Source organism: Peromyscus californicus, unplaced genomic scaffold, assembly GCF_007827085.1.
Source record: "Peromyscus californicus insignis strain IS unplaced genomic scaffold, ASM782708v3 Scaffold_23__1_contigs__length_62951481, whole genome shotgun sequence".
In the NCBI taxonomy this organism is placed as follows: domain Eukaryota; kingdom Metazoa; phylum Chordata; class Mammalia; order Rodentia; family Cricetidae; genus Peromyscus; species Peromyscus californicus.
The window spans coordinates 59,519,207-59,534,376 of record NW_026294534.1 but is presented as its reverse complement, the minus strand read 5'-3'; the positions used below and the strand labels follow the sequence as shown (position 1 = coordinate 59,534,376).

The 15,170-nt window shown below is 38.6% G+C and overlaps 1 protein-coding gene across 1 annotated transcript in view; it reads right to left on the bottom strand.

The window, feature by feature from the left end:
- Positions 1 to 5,462: 5,462 nt before the first annotated feature.
- Positions 5,463 to 15,170, bottom strand: part of LOC128119341 (uncharacterized) — a 107,775-nt gene continuing 98,067 nt past the window's right edge. Inside the window, exons 13-16 of the mRNA XM_052752751.1 lie at positions 10,319 to 10,759; positions 7,596 to 7,892; positions 5,770 to 5,922; positions 5,463 to 5,654 (exon numbers count right to left, since the gene is read on the bottom strand). Of these exons, the coding sequence (XP_052608711.1) occupies positions 5,463 to 5,654; positions 5,770 to 5,922; positions 7,596 to 7,892; positions 10,319 to 10,759 (1,083 nt within the window). The remainder of the gene's footprint in view (positions 5,655 to 5,769; positions 5,923 to 7,595; positions 7,893 to 10,318; positions 10,760 to 15,170) is intronic.

Sequence of the window (15,170 nt, the reverse complement as noted above, 5' to 3'; positions counted from 1 at the left end):
TCCACAGGCACCAAGCAAGCATGCAGCGTAGGCAAAACACCCACACACTTTAAATAAAATAATGGTTTTTGTTTTGTTTTTTGATTTTCTGAGACAGGGTTTCTCTGTGTGGCTTTGGAGCCTGTCCTGGAACTCACTCTGTAGACCAGGCTGGCCTCGAACTCACAGAGGTCCGCCTGCCTCTGCTGGGATTAAAGACATGAGCCACCACCGCCCGGCAAATAAAATATCTTGAACACACAAAAAGGGAAAAAGTGAGCTGAGCACCACGTGACCAGCCACCTCATGCCAATGCGATCTTACCATTTCCACCACGTTGTGACCTTGAAGTGAGAACCAGAGTTAACCTTTTCTATCTTTGTTACTTTTCTATTGCTGTGAGGAGACCCAATGAGAAGGAATTGTATAGATTTTATACATTCTATACTGTACTACAGAAGAAAGAGTTTACTGAGTGCTTACGGTTCCAGAGGGTAAATCCATGACTCTCATGGAGGGGAGCATGGCGGCAGCAGGCAGGCATGGTGCTGGAGAGCTTATATCTCATCCACAAGCATGAGGTGGAGAGAGCGAACCTCAAAGTGTCCTCCCTCCCCCCCCACCCCACTCAGTGACACACTTCCTCCAACAAGGCCACTGAATTAGTCAGGATTCTTCAGAGAAACATAACTTACAGACCGAATACATATAAATGGGATTTATCAGAGTGGCTCACAGGCTGTGGCCTGACTGTTCCAACAATGACTGTCTGCCAATGGGAAGTCCAGGGATCCAATAGTTGTTTGGTTTATGAGGTGGGATGTCTCAGTTGGTTTTTAGTATATGCTGGAATCCTGAAGAAGTAGGCTCTAACACAGCAGTTCTCAACCTATGGGTCGTGATCCCTCTGGGGGGGTCAAACGATCCTTTCACGGGGGTCACCTAAGACCATGGGATAACATGGATATTTACATTATGATTCATAGATTCATAACAGCAGCAAAATTATAGCTACAAAGTAGCAATGAAAGTAATTTTAGGGCTGGTGGTCACCACATCGTGAGGAACTGTAATGAAGGGCTGCAGCATTAGGAAGGTTGAGAACCACTGGTGTAATGCCAGTGAAGGAATGAATTTACCAGCAAGAGTGAGAGCAAGCAGGTGACGAGCAAGAGCTTCCTTCCTCCATGTCCTTTATATGGGCTGCCACCAGAAGGTGCCGCCCAGATTAAAGGATGGCTCTTCCCACCTCGAGTGATCCAATCAAGTAAAATCCCTTAGCTGTGTACCAAACAGCTTGGGTTTAGTCAGTTCCAGATGCAGTCAAGTTGAAAACCCCAAATAGCCATCACAACCACACTAACCCTTCCCAAACGTGTCCACCAACAAGAGACTAAGCACATGAGCCTAGGGGGCCATTCTCATCCAAAGCGCCCTACTCCCTTACCTTTTGAGGGTGGTTCATTATAGCAACTGGATGTGTAACCAAGGAAAGGGCATGCCCAAGCCTCTTCGTTAGAGAGGAAAGTTCACAAGGGGCTGGTCCAGAGTGCAGAGGAGAGCCGGCAGCCGGGCAGGACTCTTGGCTCCCTTCCAGCTCCTGCTATTCCTTCTGCCTTCAGAGACCTCCCTGTTTCATCCATGGGTCCCCTAATGCTATGTGCTGGCCAAGAGAGACAGGCTTAGCCTTCACTGTGTGCCCAGGACTGTCACAAATGTCAGGAGGTGTGCCCTCTCCTCCCCCTCTTAGCTCCAGAATTCTGTCTTCAGAACACCTGGGAGCATCTTGGGGTAGAATGGAGGGGGTCAGGGCCATTCCGTTTGACTGCTGAAATTTAAAACTAGACCACTGGAAAGAAAAAATCACCTCTGAAGAGCCAGTGACCCAGAGGATGCTGGGTGCCGGAGTAAGCTCAGTTGTGTGACAGGGGCAGGTTAGCCACCCTCTCTGTTCTTCAAGCAACAGGGAGTGATACAACACCACCGGAGGTGTGAGCACAAGGGACTTGGAGTTGTGCCTGGTACATAACAAGTGCTCAACAAACAGGGCTGCTGTTATCTCCTCTCTTGGGAAGCCTCAGTGGGGCATCAGAAGCCTGTCTCTCCGCACCTGTATTTCATTGCTTTAAACTCAAAAGCAGGTGATCTAGTATTTGTGTTTGCTGAATCAGCTCTCCCTACCTTGGTGGCTCTGCACAAAGGACACAAGTTGTAAATCAATTTATTGCTATTATTATTTTTTTCATATGCTTATTATTCATTTTATTTCATTTTGGGGATGGCCATTCAATTGTTTGGTGTTTTGTAATATAATTTTCACACTGCTCAGGATAATTTTGAGATGGCTAACTGAGATGATCCAGCCTCACAGACTACTCGAGCAAGGACTTGAGATAAGCCCTGTACTTTTGCATTATGTAGAGACTGGACAACAAATGATACAGCTACCTCTCCCAGGACTTGACAATTAACCCAAAAAATTTTTGTTTTCAGGATCCCCTAAACATGCTTTTGCCCCCAGACAGCAGGAAGTAATTTTAAGAACATGACACCCACATTCCCAAGAGGTAGGGTGGGTGGGTTTTGGTCTTTCAATGGGTTTTGTATAGTAGTCATTGTTTAGGATGGTTGGTTACAAGTTGTTAATTATTAATGGTCAGGAAAAATATTAAACAAAGGAAATTATATTCAGGGTTCTTGTTTGAAAAAAAGAGGATATAGATAAGAGATAGATTATTGAATCTTACTCTGAAAAAAGATATAGAAATGATAAAAAAGGGTAGATTATTAAATCTAATCTGAAAAGAAAAAAGAGAGAATGTGGATATGAAAAGATAAAATGGTAGATTATTGAATTTACTTTTAAAAGGCAACTACTAGTTTTAAATATTTTACATTGGATTGGGTTTTTGTATATTGTATACAAATTTTGTATGTTGATACAAATTTGAGATTGTCTTTATTACAAAATACTGTACATGTATTTCTAATCTTGTTCAAGGTATTGTACCTATACAGTTCATTTAACAATATAGTGCAATTTGCTAGTCCTTGAAAGTTATTATTACCAACTAATTAGGATCTAAAGAAATGTAAGTTAGTAATTAGTCCTTATAATTAAACTTGTAGTCATATTAGGTATGTTTCCAAGATCAAGCAGAGATATATTTTATATAGACAGGTCATCTTCAAACACTTCAGAGATCTGCAGACTATGGCATTTAAGATGTTTTAATAACATAGATTCTTTTTTTTTATGACTATGAGACATGTCCGCTCCTGGCAGCACCAATTTACTTCAGAGAAGATGATGGGCATTGAAGAAACTCCATATGTTTACTTTCATTGTGGCAAAAGTTAGCCACTGGGCAAGAAAGTGCCCTCAAATTGACTGCTGACAGTATGCTGTCCAAAATGGACAAGGAGGACATAAAAGAAAGGACTGCAAACCTTGCTAAGACAAGGTTGGAAGGCTCTTTAGAAAATCCTGCTTCACAGATGAGTGTGTCAGATATGCTAAGCCTGTAGGTTGAAGAATGGATGCCCCAACGTTGCAGAGAAACCTCGAGTGACTGTCCAGGCAGCTTGCTGTTTCTGTCATAACTCACAAATTTTTGGGAAGTTGCTTGTTTACACTTCCTGTTTTACTAGGTAATATTATTTCCTTCTTGGTTCTCTGAGGGAGTTGAAGATTAGTTATCGTTTTCCTTGGTAACAATTTCAGAAAAGAAGCTCACTAAAGAGGTGTAAAGTGTATAAGTTTGAAAGACATCAAAAGATAGTTTTTGGTTGGTAATAAAAGTTAGGATAGAAAGTGAATTAAGTACATTTCGGACTCACCAAAATAGGATAGATGATGGAATATTTTTGCTGAATTTGTCAAATGCAAATGGACTAGACATTGTTGATGTATTTATTGCCTGTATATACTGTATATAGTTATTGTACTTATTGTATATAGTTTTTCTGATATTAGTTATAACTTATTTATTTTAGGCAAAAAAGGGGAAATGTGGTGATATTTTATTTGTGCACGCCAATAAAACTTATCTGAAGATCAGAGGGAAAAGCCAGCCACTATAGTAAACACAAAGGTCATGCAATGGTAGCATATACCTTTAATCCTAGCATTTGGGAGGCAGATATCTATCCAGATCTCTGTGAGTTCAAGGCCACACTGGGAACAGAGCCAGGTATGGTGGCACATGCCTTTAATCCCAGTACTAACCATGGAGGTCTGGAGGTCTGTACAGACAGACAGGAAATGATGTAACTGGGTGGAGAGAGGAAGTAAGAGGGCAGGGAAAGAAAGGCATATAGCCATGAGTACAGGAAATAGGTCTCTCTCTTTTTGGCTGAGGATTTCTAGTGGTAAGAACATGGCTGGCTTCTTTCTGCTTCCCTGATCTCTCAGTTTTTACCCCAATATCTGGCTCCAGGGTTTTTATTAATAAGACTGTTCAGCAATTCATCTTACAGGCAATAGGCTAGGCTGCAGCACACTTTATGTGAATGAATATTGCAACTACCATGTGAAAAAGCAAGCAGCTAGACATACAGACTAACCTGATTGTGTCATCCTTTTTAGTTTTATCTAGTTAATGTCTCATTGGACCTCCTGTGTTAATCTTCTACTCTGAGACCTTCAGTGAGCTTGGCTTTGTGCCCTTTGCTCTCAGGCTTGACTTACCATAGTGAAAGAAGATAGACGTCTATAGATTTAAAAAAAAAGACTGTTCTAGGTGACATTCTGTGTGAGGGAGGCTCCCATGAGTCGTCCCCACCCTAGGGGCCTATGAATTCACTTAGGATAAATTATTTCCAGTGGGAACTCAGATATCAGGAGTTAGCTCAGTGGTCTACTCTGCTGACTGACTGGTGATGGATTTCTAAGAGGCAATTTTGAAAGCTTTTGGTCTAGAGGATAAAACCCAATTTGAGATCAAACTACATTCAAGTTTTCTGCAGGCTGTAGTGGATGCTATCTGGATGGGTGATGTGAAGTGTTACAACGCTAGAAGCATTTTGTTTCTTTTGGGGATGAAATGGATTAATGTGAGCAGCTTAAACAAATCATAGACTGAAATAAAACTTTAATGCTCTTTAATATGTAAAAAATGTAAATCTACACAGAATTCTAAAATATTTAATTTCAAACACCAGACAAAGAAGAGCCAGGGGATCCTGTTATCCAGTGATGTAGGGCTTTCCAGTAGAACCACATGCTGTTTTATAGTGACATGATTCTTTCCTTTGAATCATGGGAACCTCTGTCCTTTTGGTTTACTACAGTTAGGCACATGTCTAATATTGCATTTCTAGTTAATTATGTTTTGATTTATAATATACTCATTTGCATATCAAACATGTTAGTTCCTTTCATCTCAACTGTAACTACTCTAGAAGTCTTTTATCATCACCCCCATTATTATTATTATTATTATTGTTTATTTTATAAGAATTCTCATTTGTATAAAAGCTTGTTAATGTCTGTTGTTGTAGTCACGGTCTAATTTGTTTTCACTTAAACCTTTGAAGATCAGGTAGAAGGATGCATCTGGGGCCGAGGGTGTGAAGGAGTTGGGGGACCTGTACAAAGCTGGGGTTCTGCTCTCTGGACTGCAGCACTGTGGACTTGGGCTTGCAGATGCATCTTTGCCCTCACATGAAATATACTGCTTTTCAAATTAGAATTACCTTTAATCTTGTTTTCCCCATAGAGACACGAGGTAGTCCTTCTTTCTCGGGGCAAACATTTTTGTATTTTCCAAGCACATCACAAATTTTCACCTTTAAATCTTTTTTAATGAGTTCCTTAAGATGCACGTGCTGCAATTCACTGTGCTCATGCTCCATTTCCTTCACTCTCTTGGTAGCAGGCTGCTCTGAATATAAGAACTCACTGTCATATTTCTTCCTTAGCTCTTGTCCTGTAGATATTTTCTGAAGATGAGAAGGTAGAATGTTTTCAAAATGACTCTGTCCTTATATATTACAGTGTATGGACAAAGAAAAAGGAGCAACTAATTAATATTTATTAGTTAAATATCTTCATAAATGCTCTTCTATTTACACCATCACTTGCTATTGATAAGAAGTGAAACCAATTTATTCTCATCTAGAGTAGGAGAAAAACATGACCCAACATACTTAACTTAGTATTGATTGCAGTGTTGATTACAATAACCACACTTTACTTGTTAAATCTTCTAACAAATGATTACATGACTTTTAAGAGCACAACGGATGACTTTCGTAAGAGATATTATCGTACACTACCTAGAAAGGTTAAGCCCCAACAGTACATTTGAGGCCTTTTTCTGTTTTTCAGTAAATAGCTTGTTGGCAAGCCTAAGTTACCAAGAACCAAAATCACTGAACACCATCAAAAAGAAAAACAAACTGCTAAATTTTACTTTACATTATATACTGTGCAGTTTATAGTTATATGGTATAAAGTATATTGTATATTAACATATCATAAACAAATCATAGGGAAGATAAACAAATACAGCCATCTTGCTGAAGGTACATCAGCTGGCAGGTACAACAAAGTTTAAATTGTACTTCAGATTATACCCTGTGAGAGTACCCTGCATACATGCAGACTATCTGCACTGACTCACGTTTTAACATAGTTCATATGAGATAATGAACAAGATGTTCAATGATCTTTACCTATTTTTCCTCAGTATATTAAAATAAATAAAATGCTATTACATGAATCCTAACATCATTAAATGAAGCTGTTCTCTGCAGAAAGAGACACATGTGAAAGACAGAGCTTGGTGACTGGTTGGGACTTTGAAGGAGGGCTGGAGTCCAGGTCTCCTCTACTTCAGTATTTCAATAGGATTCACCAGCTGCTATTTACTAGAATGGAGACAACAGCAGAAAGAGCAATGGTCAGCCAAGACCCAGGGAATGGAGAAGGATATTTTCAGTTTGTAATATGAAATTTAGGCACACGGAGGCCTTGGGAGACAGAACTGCATGGACAGCCAAGGAGGATGTGGCCTGTGAAAAAGCTTATGGATTCAAGAAGATAAACATCCATAAATATAATTTAGACTTAAAAATGTTAGCTTATACAGAATTCTGAAATACTTAAGTAAGAGTATCAAAGGCAGAAAAGCCAGGGGATCCAGTTGTCCAGTGATATAGGGCTTTCCATTAGATTCACATGCTGTTTTTAAGTCCCATGATTCCTATCTTTGAATTATTGAGACCATGGCCCTTTGATGTACTAGACTTAGGCACATGTCTAAGATTGAATTTCCAGGTCATTACATTTGGCTTATGATGTTATTTGCAGAGAAAGCATATTAGTTCTTTTCATTCAACTGAAAACCCCATGAGGTCTTTATCATTTTTCTATATTATTATTATATAAGAAGTCTCATCATTTATTTTAAAGTCATATTTGTTGTAATCTAAATTTTTCACAGAAGCTCAAGGTGGGTGGGAAGTGTCCTGGGAATGGAGAAGTGTAGGGCATGTGCAAGGCTGAAGTCCTGTTGTCGAGATGCTCTCTACAGCCCAGAGACAAGGGCGCACAGATGCCTCTACCCCCCCCCCCCACTACGTACATTGCTTTTAAAATTAGAAGGAATTACCCGTAGTTGTTTTCTTCCATGAAGGATATGAGGTAGTTCTTTCTTCATACATGTATCACATTTATATTTTTCAAGTATTTCACAAAGTGCTTCTTTTAAATCGTGTTTAATGAGTTCCTTTAGAGGCATACAGCGGGAATCACTCTGCCCATCAATGACTTCTTCTTCAGTTTGCACTGAGGGCTTTTCTGAATGTGAAGGGGCACTGTCATGGTCACCTCCATGTTTTTTCTTTTTTCTTTGTTCCAGAGATGTTCTCTGCAGGAGGAGAGATAGAAGGTTCATTTGCTTGGTTTCCTAGAAGAAGTTTTTTTAATTTTTTTATTTTTAGGTGCTTGTTTTCAAAATTACTTTATCTTCACAAGTCATAAGTTATAGACCATGAGAAAGTAAAAAAAAATGCTTAATACTTAACAGTTAAACTTCTTCATATATGTTTAGTCTGTCTCAAATCACTAGGCTCTCATTAAGAACTGAAAACAAATTACGTTTTTCTAGAATTAACTAAAAGTCATGAACCCGTGATTTTTGTGTCAATGTTGTTTGGAATAAACTAATGGTGTGTCACATATTCAAAACCATAAATTACATGAGATTTTTTGAATTTTTTTATTTAGATGAGATTTAACATGTAAAAACAATTCTCACACCTAAAGATTTGAACTCACCTACGTGTTTCCTCAGAGAACTTGTACTATTGCTCCCTGGGAGTGTTTATTAAACAATGATTCTCTTCCTCAAATTAATGATTATTATATCTCAAACTGATGACTATCTTAACTACACATATAAATGGAAGAAAATGATTTTTAAAGTGTCATGTAGGATTTTTACTTATTTAAATAACTAGCTTAAATATTTTTAAAATTTTAGCATGTTTACAGGATTCTCTCTCTCTCTCTCTCTCTCTCTCTCTCTCTCTCTCTCTCTCTCTCTCTCTCTCTCTCTCCAGACAGGGTTTCTCTGTGTAGCTTTGGAGCCTTTCCTGGAATTCACTCTGTAGCCCAGGCTGGCCTTGAACTCACAGAGACCCACCTGACTCTGCCTCCCGAGTGCTGGGATTAAAGGCATGTACCACCACTTCCCGGCTAAGGATTTTTTCTCATAAATAACCTCTCAAGGGGGAAGATCATACATGAAAAATCATGTATGTATTATATTGATTTGAGATCACAGACAGTAAGAGAAGAGCTATTTAGGGTGTCAAATAGCTAGAGACACATGATTATATGGATTTGGCTGCTTCTAAGAAAGAGGAGAAGCAGTTGATAATAAAGCTTTGGGGACAATTAATTAATAAAGCCATATACACCTGTTACACAGGGAGACATAACTAAATTAACTAACAATAGAAATAGAAACTGTAAGAAAGATCAAATGTGTTTTGCAAAAATAGTTCAGTATTGGTACAAAGCATTTTTAAAAGGCCAGGGAGGAGAGACAAACAAGTAGAACTCTCTGTCCAGAGGGCAGCAAGCAGCAGGCACAGCCAACAGGATTCATTTCAAACTACACGCTGTGAACATGCCGTGCATGTACACGGACTATCCATGCTACGTCTAGTTGTAAAGTAGCCTACTGTCCTCTTGTTACAGTGAAATAAGTACTAGAGTGAAATTCTAACTTCAAAGGTTCCATTCTGGAAGGTGAGGTTCTCTTTCTAAGCATTGGGGTTGATTCAGGAACCTGTTCTGTCTGTCAGCAGAGAAAGGTTAAAATCACAGACCTTAGTTACCAGTTGGTAGTTTGAGGGATGACTGGAGCCCAGAACTTCCCAACTTCAGTGTTTCTGTGCTATTGACTGGATTGAAGAAAACAAGAAAGGACAGAGCAGAATGACAGCAGGAAAGTTTCAGAGAATGGTAAGAAGTGATGTTGCCTGAAATTAGGCCACCCAAGGGTTAATGCACAGCGCTCTATCAATTCATTAGAAGAGGAGGCAGCCTAACTTGGGAAAAGCAAATTATTTAAGAAGATAAACTTTCCAGGTGGTGGTGGCACACACCTTTAATCCCAGCACTCGGGAAGCAGAGGCAGGTGGATCTCTGTGAGTTCAAGGCCATCATGGTCTACAGAGTGAGATCCAGGACAGGTTCCAGAACTAAACAGAGAAACACTGTCTGGAAAAACCAAATTTTTTAAAAAAAGATAAACACTTGTAAAGTATAATAAACCTATAATTATATATGCAAATATACACAGAAGTCTGAAACAAGAGAGAAAAATAGCTTAGAATTCTCTAATGCAGCTCTATAGTCTATCTATACCTGTTAACATACAGTGTGGTTTTATTAGTCATGTGATTATTTCTTTGAAATATTTAAACCAGTGTCCTTTCTTGACTTCAGTATGCATTTACTATATAATTTCTAATTCTGCTTTTGTTTATACACTTACCACATGCATATCTGTTCTTTTCCTGTCAACCATAACTACTCTCTGGCTTGTTATTATTCTCTGTTTTCTGTACTATTACGAGACTTGTGCCCATTTGTGTTAACAGCACGTTCACTTCCTGATCTATTGTTTTCATAGTTGAGTCACATGAACATCAGAAGATTACCAGCCACTGGATTCTTGGGACCAAGAACATGAGGGGCCAGGATATGATCAAGGTTGGGCATCTGACAGGAACTATCTGCAGGACTGCCGACTCAGGCAAACAGATGCATCTTTCAAAGCCTGTCAATCAAACACAGTCCTTTCCAGTGAGAGAGACCTACCTGGTAGTCTGCAGTTCCTTTAGAGGCACCAGGTAGTGGCTCTTCTTTAGGACAAATGGTAATTTTGGAATTTTTAACCTGTTGCCGAACCATCTCTTTTAAGTCCCTTCTAAAGAGTTCCTTCAGCTGCAGGTACTGCAGATTCCAGTGCTCCTGCTCTTGCAGCAGGGCCGTCTTCTCCACAAATACTTGTCTTAATTCCTTCTTGAGTGTTCCCCTAATTTCCTCTAGATCCTTTATGAGGAGTTTCCTCATCTTTGCATACCCTGTAGCCAATTCCTCCTTTATTAATTCCTTTATATAATTTCTGAGGGCTTCATTCAGTTGTGTGTGGTGCCAATCAGCTTGCTCCTTCACGTCCTCCTTCCTCCTGACCAAAGGAATTCTTGAATGCACACGTGCATCTATTCCATCACATTTCTTCTTTTCCTCAGTCATTTTCTGCTGATGAGAAAAAGGAGATTAGTTCGCTTGACTTCATTCTCACATTTGTTGTTGTTGTTTGGGGTGCTTGTTCACAAAATGGCTTTGTCCTTACAGGTTGTAGGGAGCAGATGGGGAAAGCAGGAAGCACATTTTAACAGTTCAGTTTCTTCATAAGTTTGGCTACTCAAGTCACTAGGCTATCATCAGCAGAAAGCCATGAACCAACAAACTTGCTCAGTGTTAACTGAAATAAATTTAATTTTGTTAAATTTGCCAAAAATAGTGACTTGGATGATTTTTAACATTACAAAACAATTCTTGAACAATGGGTTTTGTATTGTTAATCTTTGATGTCTAGTAGGGTCATTGTGGTCCTGTTATAAATAACTCCATTTTGACTGTTTTTATGTATGCATATGTATATGTATAAAAGGGTGTGTGTGTGTGTGTGTGTGTGTGTGTGTGTGTGTGTGTGTGTGTGTGTGTATGTCCTTTAGCTGCTCTTTCTGCAGGGATACCTGGCTAAGTGTTGATTTTATCTCTCAGTACAGGCAGTAAAGACAATTAGAAACTGGGGTAGAACTGATTCTATAAACTTGACATAAATGTGAATGGTACAAATTTCAGTTCTAGAGAATAAATTCTTTTTAAGTTATCCTAACATGCTGGTTATTATGGACACATTGTTCATAATGTCAATCACCTTGTCAGGAGGCTTAAGCTTATCATACATATATCATTAGAGGACATTATATAAGTGAGAGAGTGCAAATTTTTCAGAATAAAATTTACCTCAATTGTAAAGACTATTTAAGATAAGGTTTCACAGGAAATTACTAGATTTTAAGAGTTTATGTTTATTTTAATTTGTTTATGTATACGTGTGCCTGACTGTCTCCATGTGTGGGCTGAAGCTCTTGGAGGCCTGAATCAGGCATCAGATCTGTGGAATTGGAATTACAGGTGGTTGTATGCTACTATGTAAGTGCTGGGAACTAAATTCAGGTCTTCTTGAAGGAATAGTAAGGGCTTTAAATTCTGAGCTATCTCTTCAGTCCTTTTAAAAATTAAGTTTATAGTTTATGTGTAAAGATTTTATGCCTTATAAAGTATTTCTAGAAAAATGTTAGGCAAAATATTAGAAATAAAGATACAATGCTTTATGAAGGAAAATTCAGATATTATTGATATGGATTGCATTTAGAATGATAAATTGACCAGGTTAGTGCACATTTCAGGCATGAGAGGAATATAATATGTTTGACAGTAATGTACCAAACTACAACCACTATATGTTTCATGGAAATATGATTATAGTATAAATGAAGTACAAGAATTTTTTAGGGTTGGATTCAAATCCATTGTTTGATGCTAGGAAACATCTACTATCCTGTAAACAAAAGTTCTTACAATTACCAGTGTCTAATACCTAGTATGCAATCCCATTTTCAAGAATTAACATGTAATTTAAACTTTCTTAATATGAATTAATACAAACCATCTGGAAAATACTAAAATTTTTATCACAGTGGATGACAGAGTTTAAGTTTAGTTACTTATAGAGGGAGAGTAGATGACATTTGCTGTGAGATTGTGCCTCCTAGAAAAGTCAAAGTAGCTACACCCATAAAGTCTTATCAACATGGCTGCCTAAACATGACCTGAACAAAAATGATATCAATAGACAGCTAACATAGAAGGGCAAAAGGTCACAGGGCCACACCTCTATATAAAGAACTATGGGTGAGTGGGGAATGCTAAGGAGTGGAGAGATGGTCTTCTCCAGGAAAGCACCTCCCTCAATGAATCATCTAATACCAGTGGTCAGCCCTGAGGTATACATACATGTAAAATTATATTGATTGAGCAGGTTGTATTCATATATTTAAGAGTGTGTGTGTATTGTGTGTATATGTGTGTGTGTGTGTGTGTGTGTGTGTGTGTGTGTGTGTGTGTGTGTGTAAAAACATAAAGAGAGACCATAAATTTGAGAGCAAGGGGGAGTCTATGGGAGGAGTTGGGGGAGAAAAATGAAGGGAAGTAAATGATATAATTATATTATTATTTCAGAAAATATTAATTAAAGAAAAAAAGCACAAATTAGATTTTTAGCAAACCAATGCATTTGTGTGGCTCATATAGAAGGGAAACCTTCTGCATAGGTACTGATCAATGACATGGCTCAAAGCATACTGGATTCAATTCCTTATAGGTAATTGAAAGTCCAGATTGTTGAAGAAACCTCTGGAATTGTAATGTCTAATTCAGTTTGTGTAAGTAACTACATGTATCTTCTCTGGGCCACATATCTCTTTTGGTGAGTTGATTTTGAAATAGTGTGTGCAAAGCAAATACATGCATGTGAAATAGTTTCTTCTTTTAATATCCAGTTTTCTCAAAACCTGCAAGATGAGGCCGAGGTGATGGCTCAATGGATGTTTCTTTCTGTTTCTGTCATAAAAAGCATGACCAAAAGCAACAGGCAAGGAAAGGAATTATTTGGCTTCTATACCCTGGGTCACAATCTAGTGAAGGAAGTCAAGACAGAAACTCAAAGTAGGAACTTAAGAAGAAGCCATGGACCCATTAGCTGCTTACTGGTTTGCTCCTCATGACTTTCTCAGCATGTTTTCAGATATGACCCAAGACTGTCTGCCCAAGGGTAGCACTGTCCATCCTAAACTGGGTCCTTGCACATCAATCATTAAGCAAGAAAATGCCCGACACACTTGCCTACATGCAATCTGTTGGAGAGACTTTCCCAACTGAAGTTCCTCTTCAATGTCATGACGCTGTTTACTTAATGGAGAAAACAGGTAATAGAGCAGAATGATGGGCAGGCAAGAATCAGGAAATGGTAAAAGCCAATGTCTTCGTTTGTTACTCGAAATCTGAGGTACCCAGAAAACTTAGAAGGCACAACTGAGTATCAATGTATACATAATGAAAGGTGCATATGGATTTAAAGGGTAAATATTTGTAAAACACAATAAACTTATACCTTCAAGATGAAAACTTATACAAATTCTGGATTATTTAATGTAAAAGCAAGGGAGATACAAGCTTGAGTAGTCAACTATTTGCTGTGGGATGCCCTGTATGTTGTGAATAAATAAAACGCTGATTGGCCAGTAGCCAGGCAGGAAGTATAGGATAGGCAGGACAAACAGAGAGGAGAGGCTGGGACGTGGAAGTCTGGGAGGGACGCCAGCCTGCCATCCAGGTAGCAGCATGTAAAGCCACAGAACACATGGCGACATATAGATTAACAAAAATGGGCTGAGTATAAGAGTAAGGGCTAGACAGTGGTAGGCCTGAGCTAATGGCCGAGCAGTCTAAATAATATAAGCGTCTATATGTTCGTTTATTTTATAAGTGGGGTACGGGACTGCTGGGGCTTGGCAGGGCCTGGAGAGAAAAACTCTAGCTACAACTATTCAAGTAGATAAGTCAACAGTGGGAAAACTGTGGTGCTATTTTCATTTCAGTCACATGATCCTAGACGCCCAGACACCTTTGGTTCACTAGACTTTGCCATGTGTCTACTGGCTAACCCCCAGTTCCTTATATACACTTCGTTCTGGTATCACTTGCAGAGCTGCCATGTTGCTTCCTTTCATATCAACTGTAACGACTCCTGGGCCTTTATTTTTACTATTATTTACTTTCACCATAATTGTATAAATTTTCCTTATGGTGTTAAAAACATGTTTGATTTTTAGTTTGTTATCTTTAGAGTCTAGTTTATTTTTGCTTAAACCTTAGATGATGACTGGCCAGTGTATTCCTGGGACTGGGAGCATGAGGAAATGCAAGTTATTTTCATGATTTAGGTTTTGCTGTTGTTTGGAAAATATCTACTCTACTTCAGAGATGGGCAGTCCAGATGCATCTTTTCCTACATGCTCAAATATATGCAATTTTCAGATCAGAGGGAACAGAATTACCTTTAAGTATGCTTTCTCTTTGGGCTTACTGGGAATTGGCACTCTGTTAGAACAGATGTTACTTTCAGACTTTTCATACATTTTACGCATTTTCCTCTTCAAATCTTTCTTGAGAAGTTCGTTAAGACATGCATACTGGTGTGCACTCATCTGGGCCCACATCTCCTCCTTACTCTTTTTTGCAGAGAAATGATCTGATTGTGTGGATGTGTATTCTTGTTTTGAGGACATTTTCTGCTGAGGAGAAGATGGAAGATTAATTTGATTTGCTTCAGTCTCAGTGTTCTTTATTTGGGGTGCTTGTATTTTAAAATGACTGTAACTTTATAAGACAAAGGTTAAGGAGACAGTGAAAGCAGAAAATAATTGGTAATTAACAGTTAAATTTATCCATATCTATGCGCAGCTACCCAAAAATCACTAGGCTATCATTAAAAGCTGAAATCATTTGCATTAAGTAAGAGCCTAGGACTTCTACA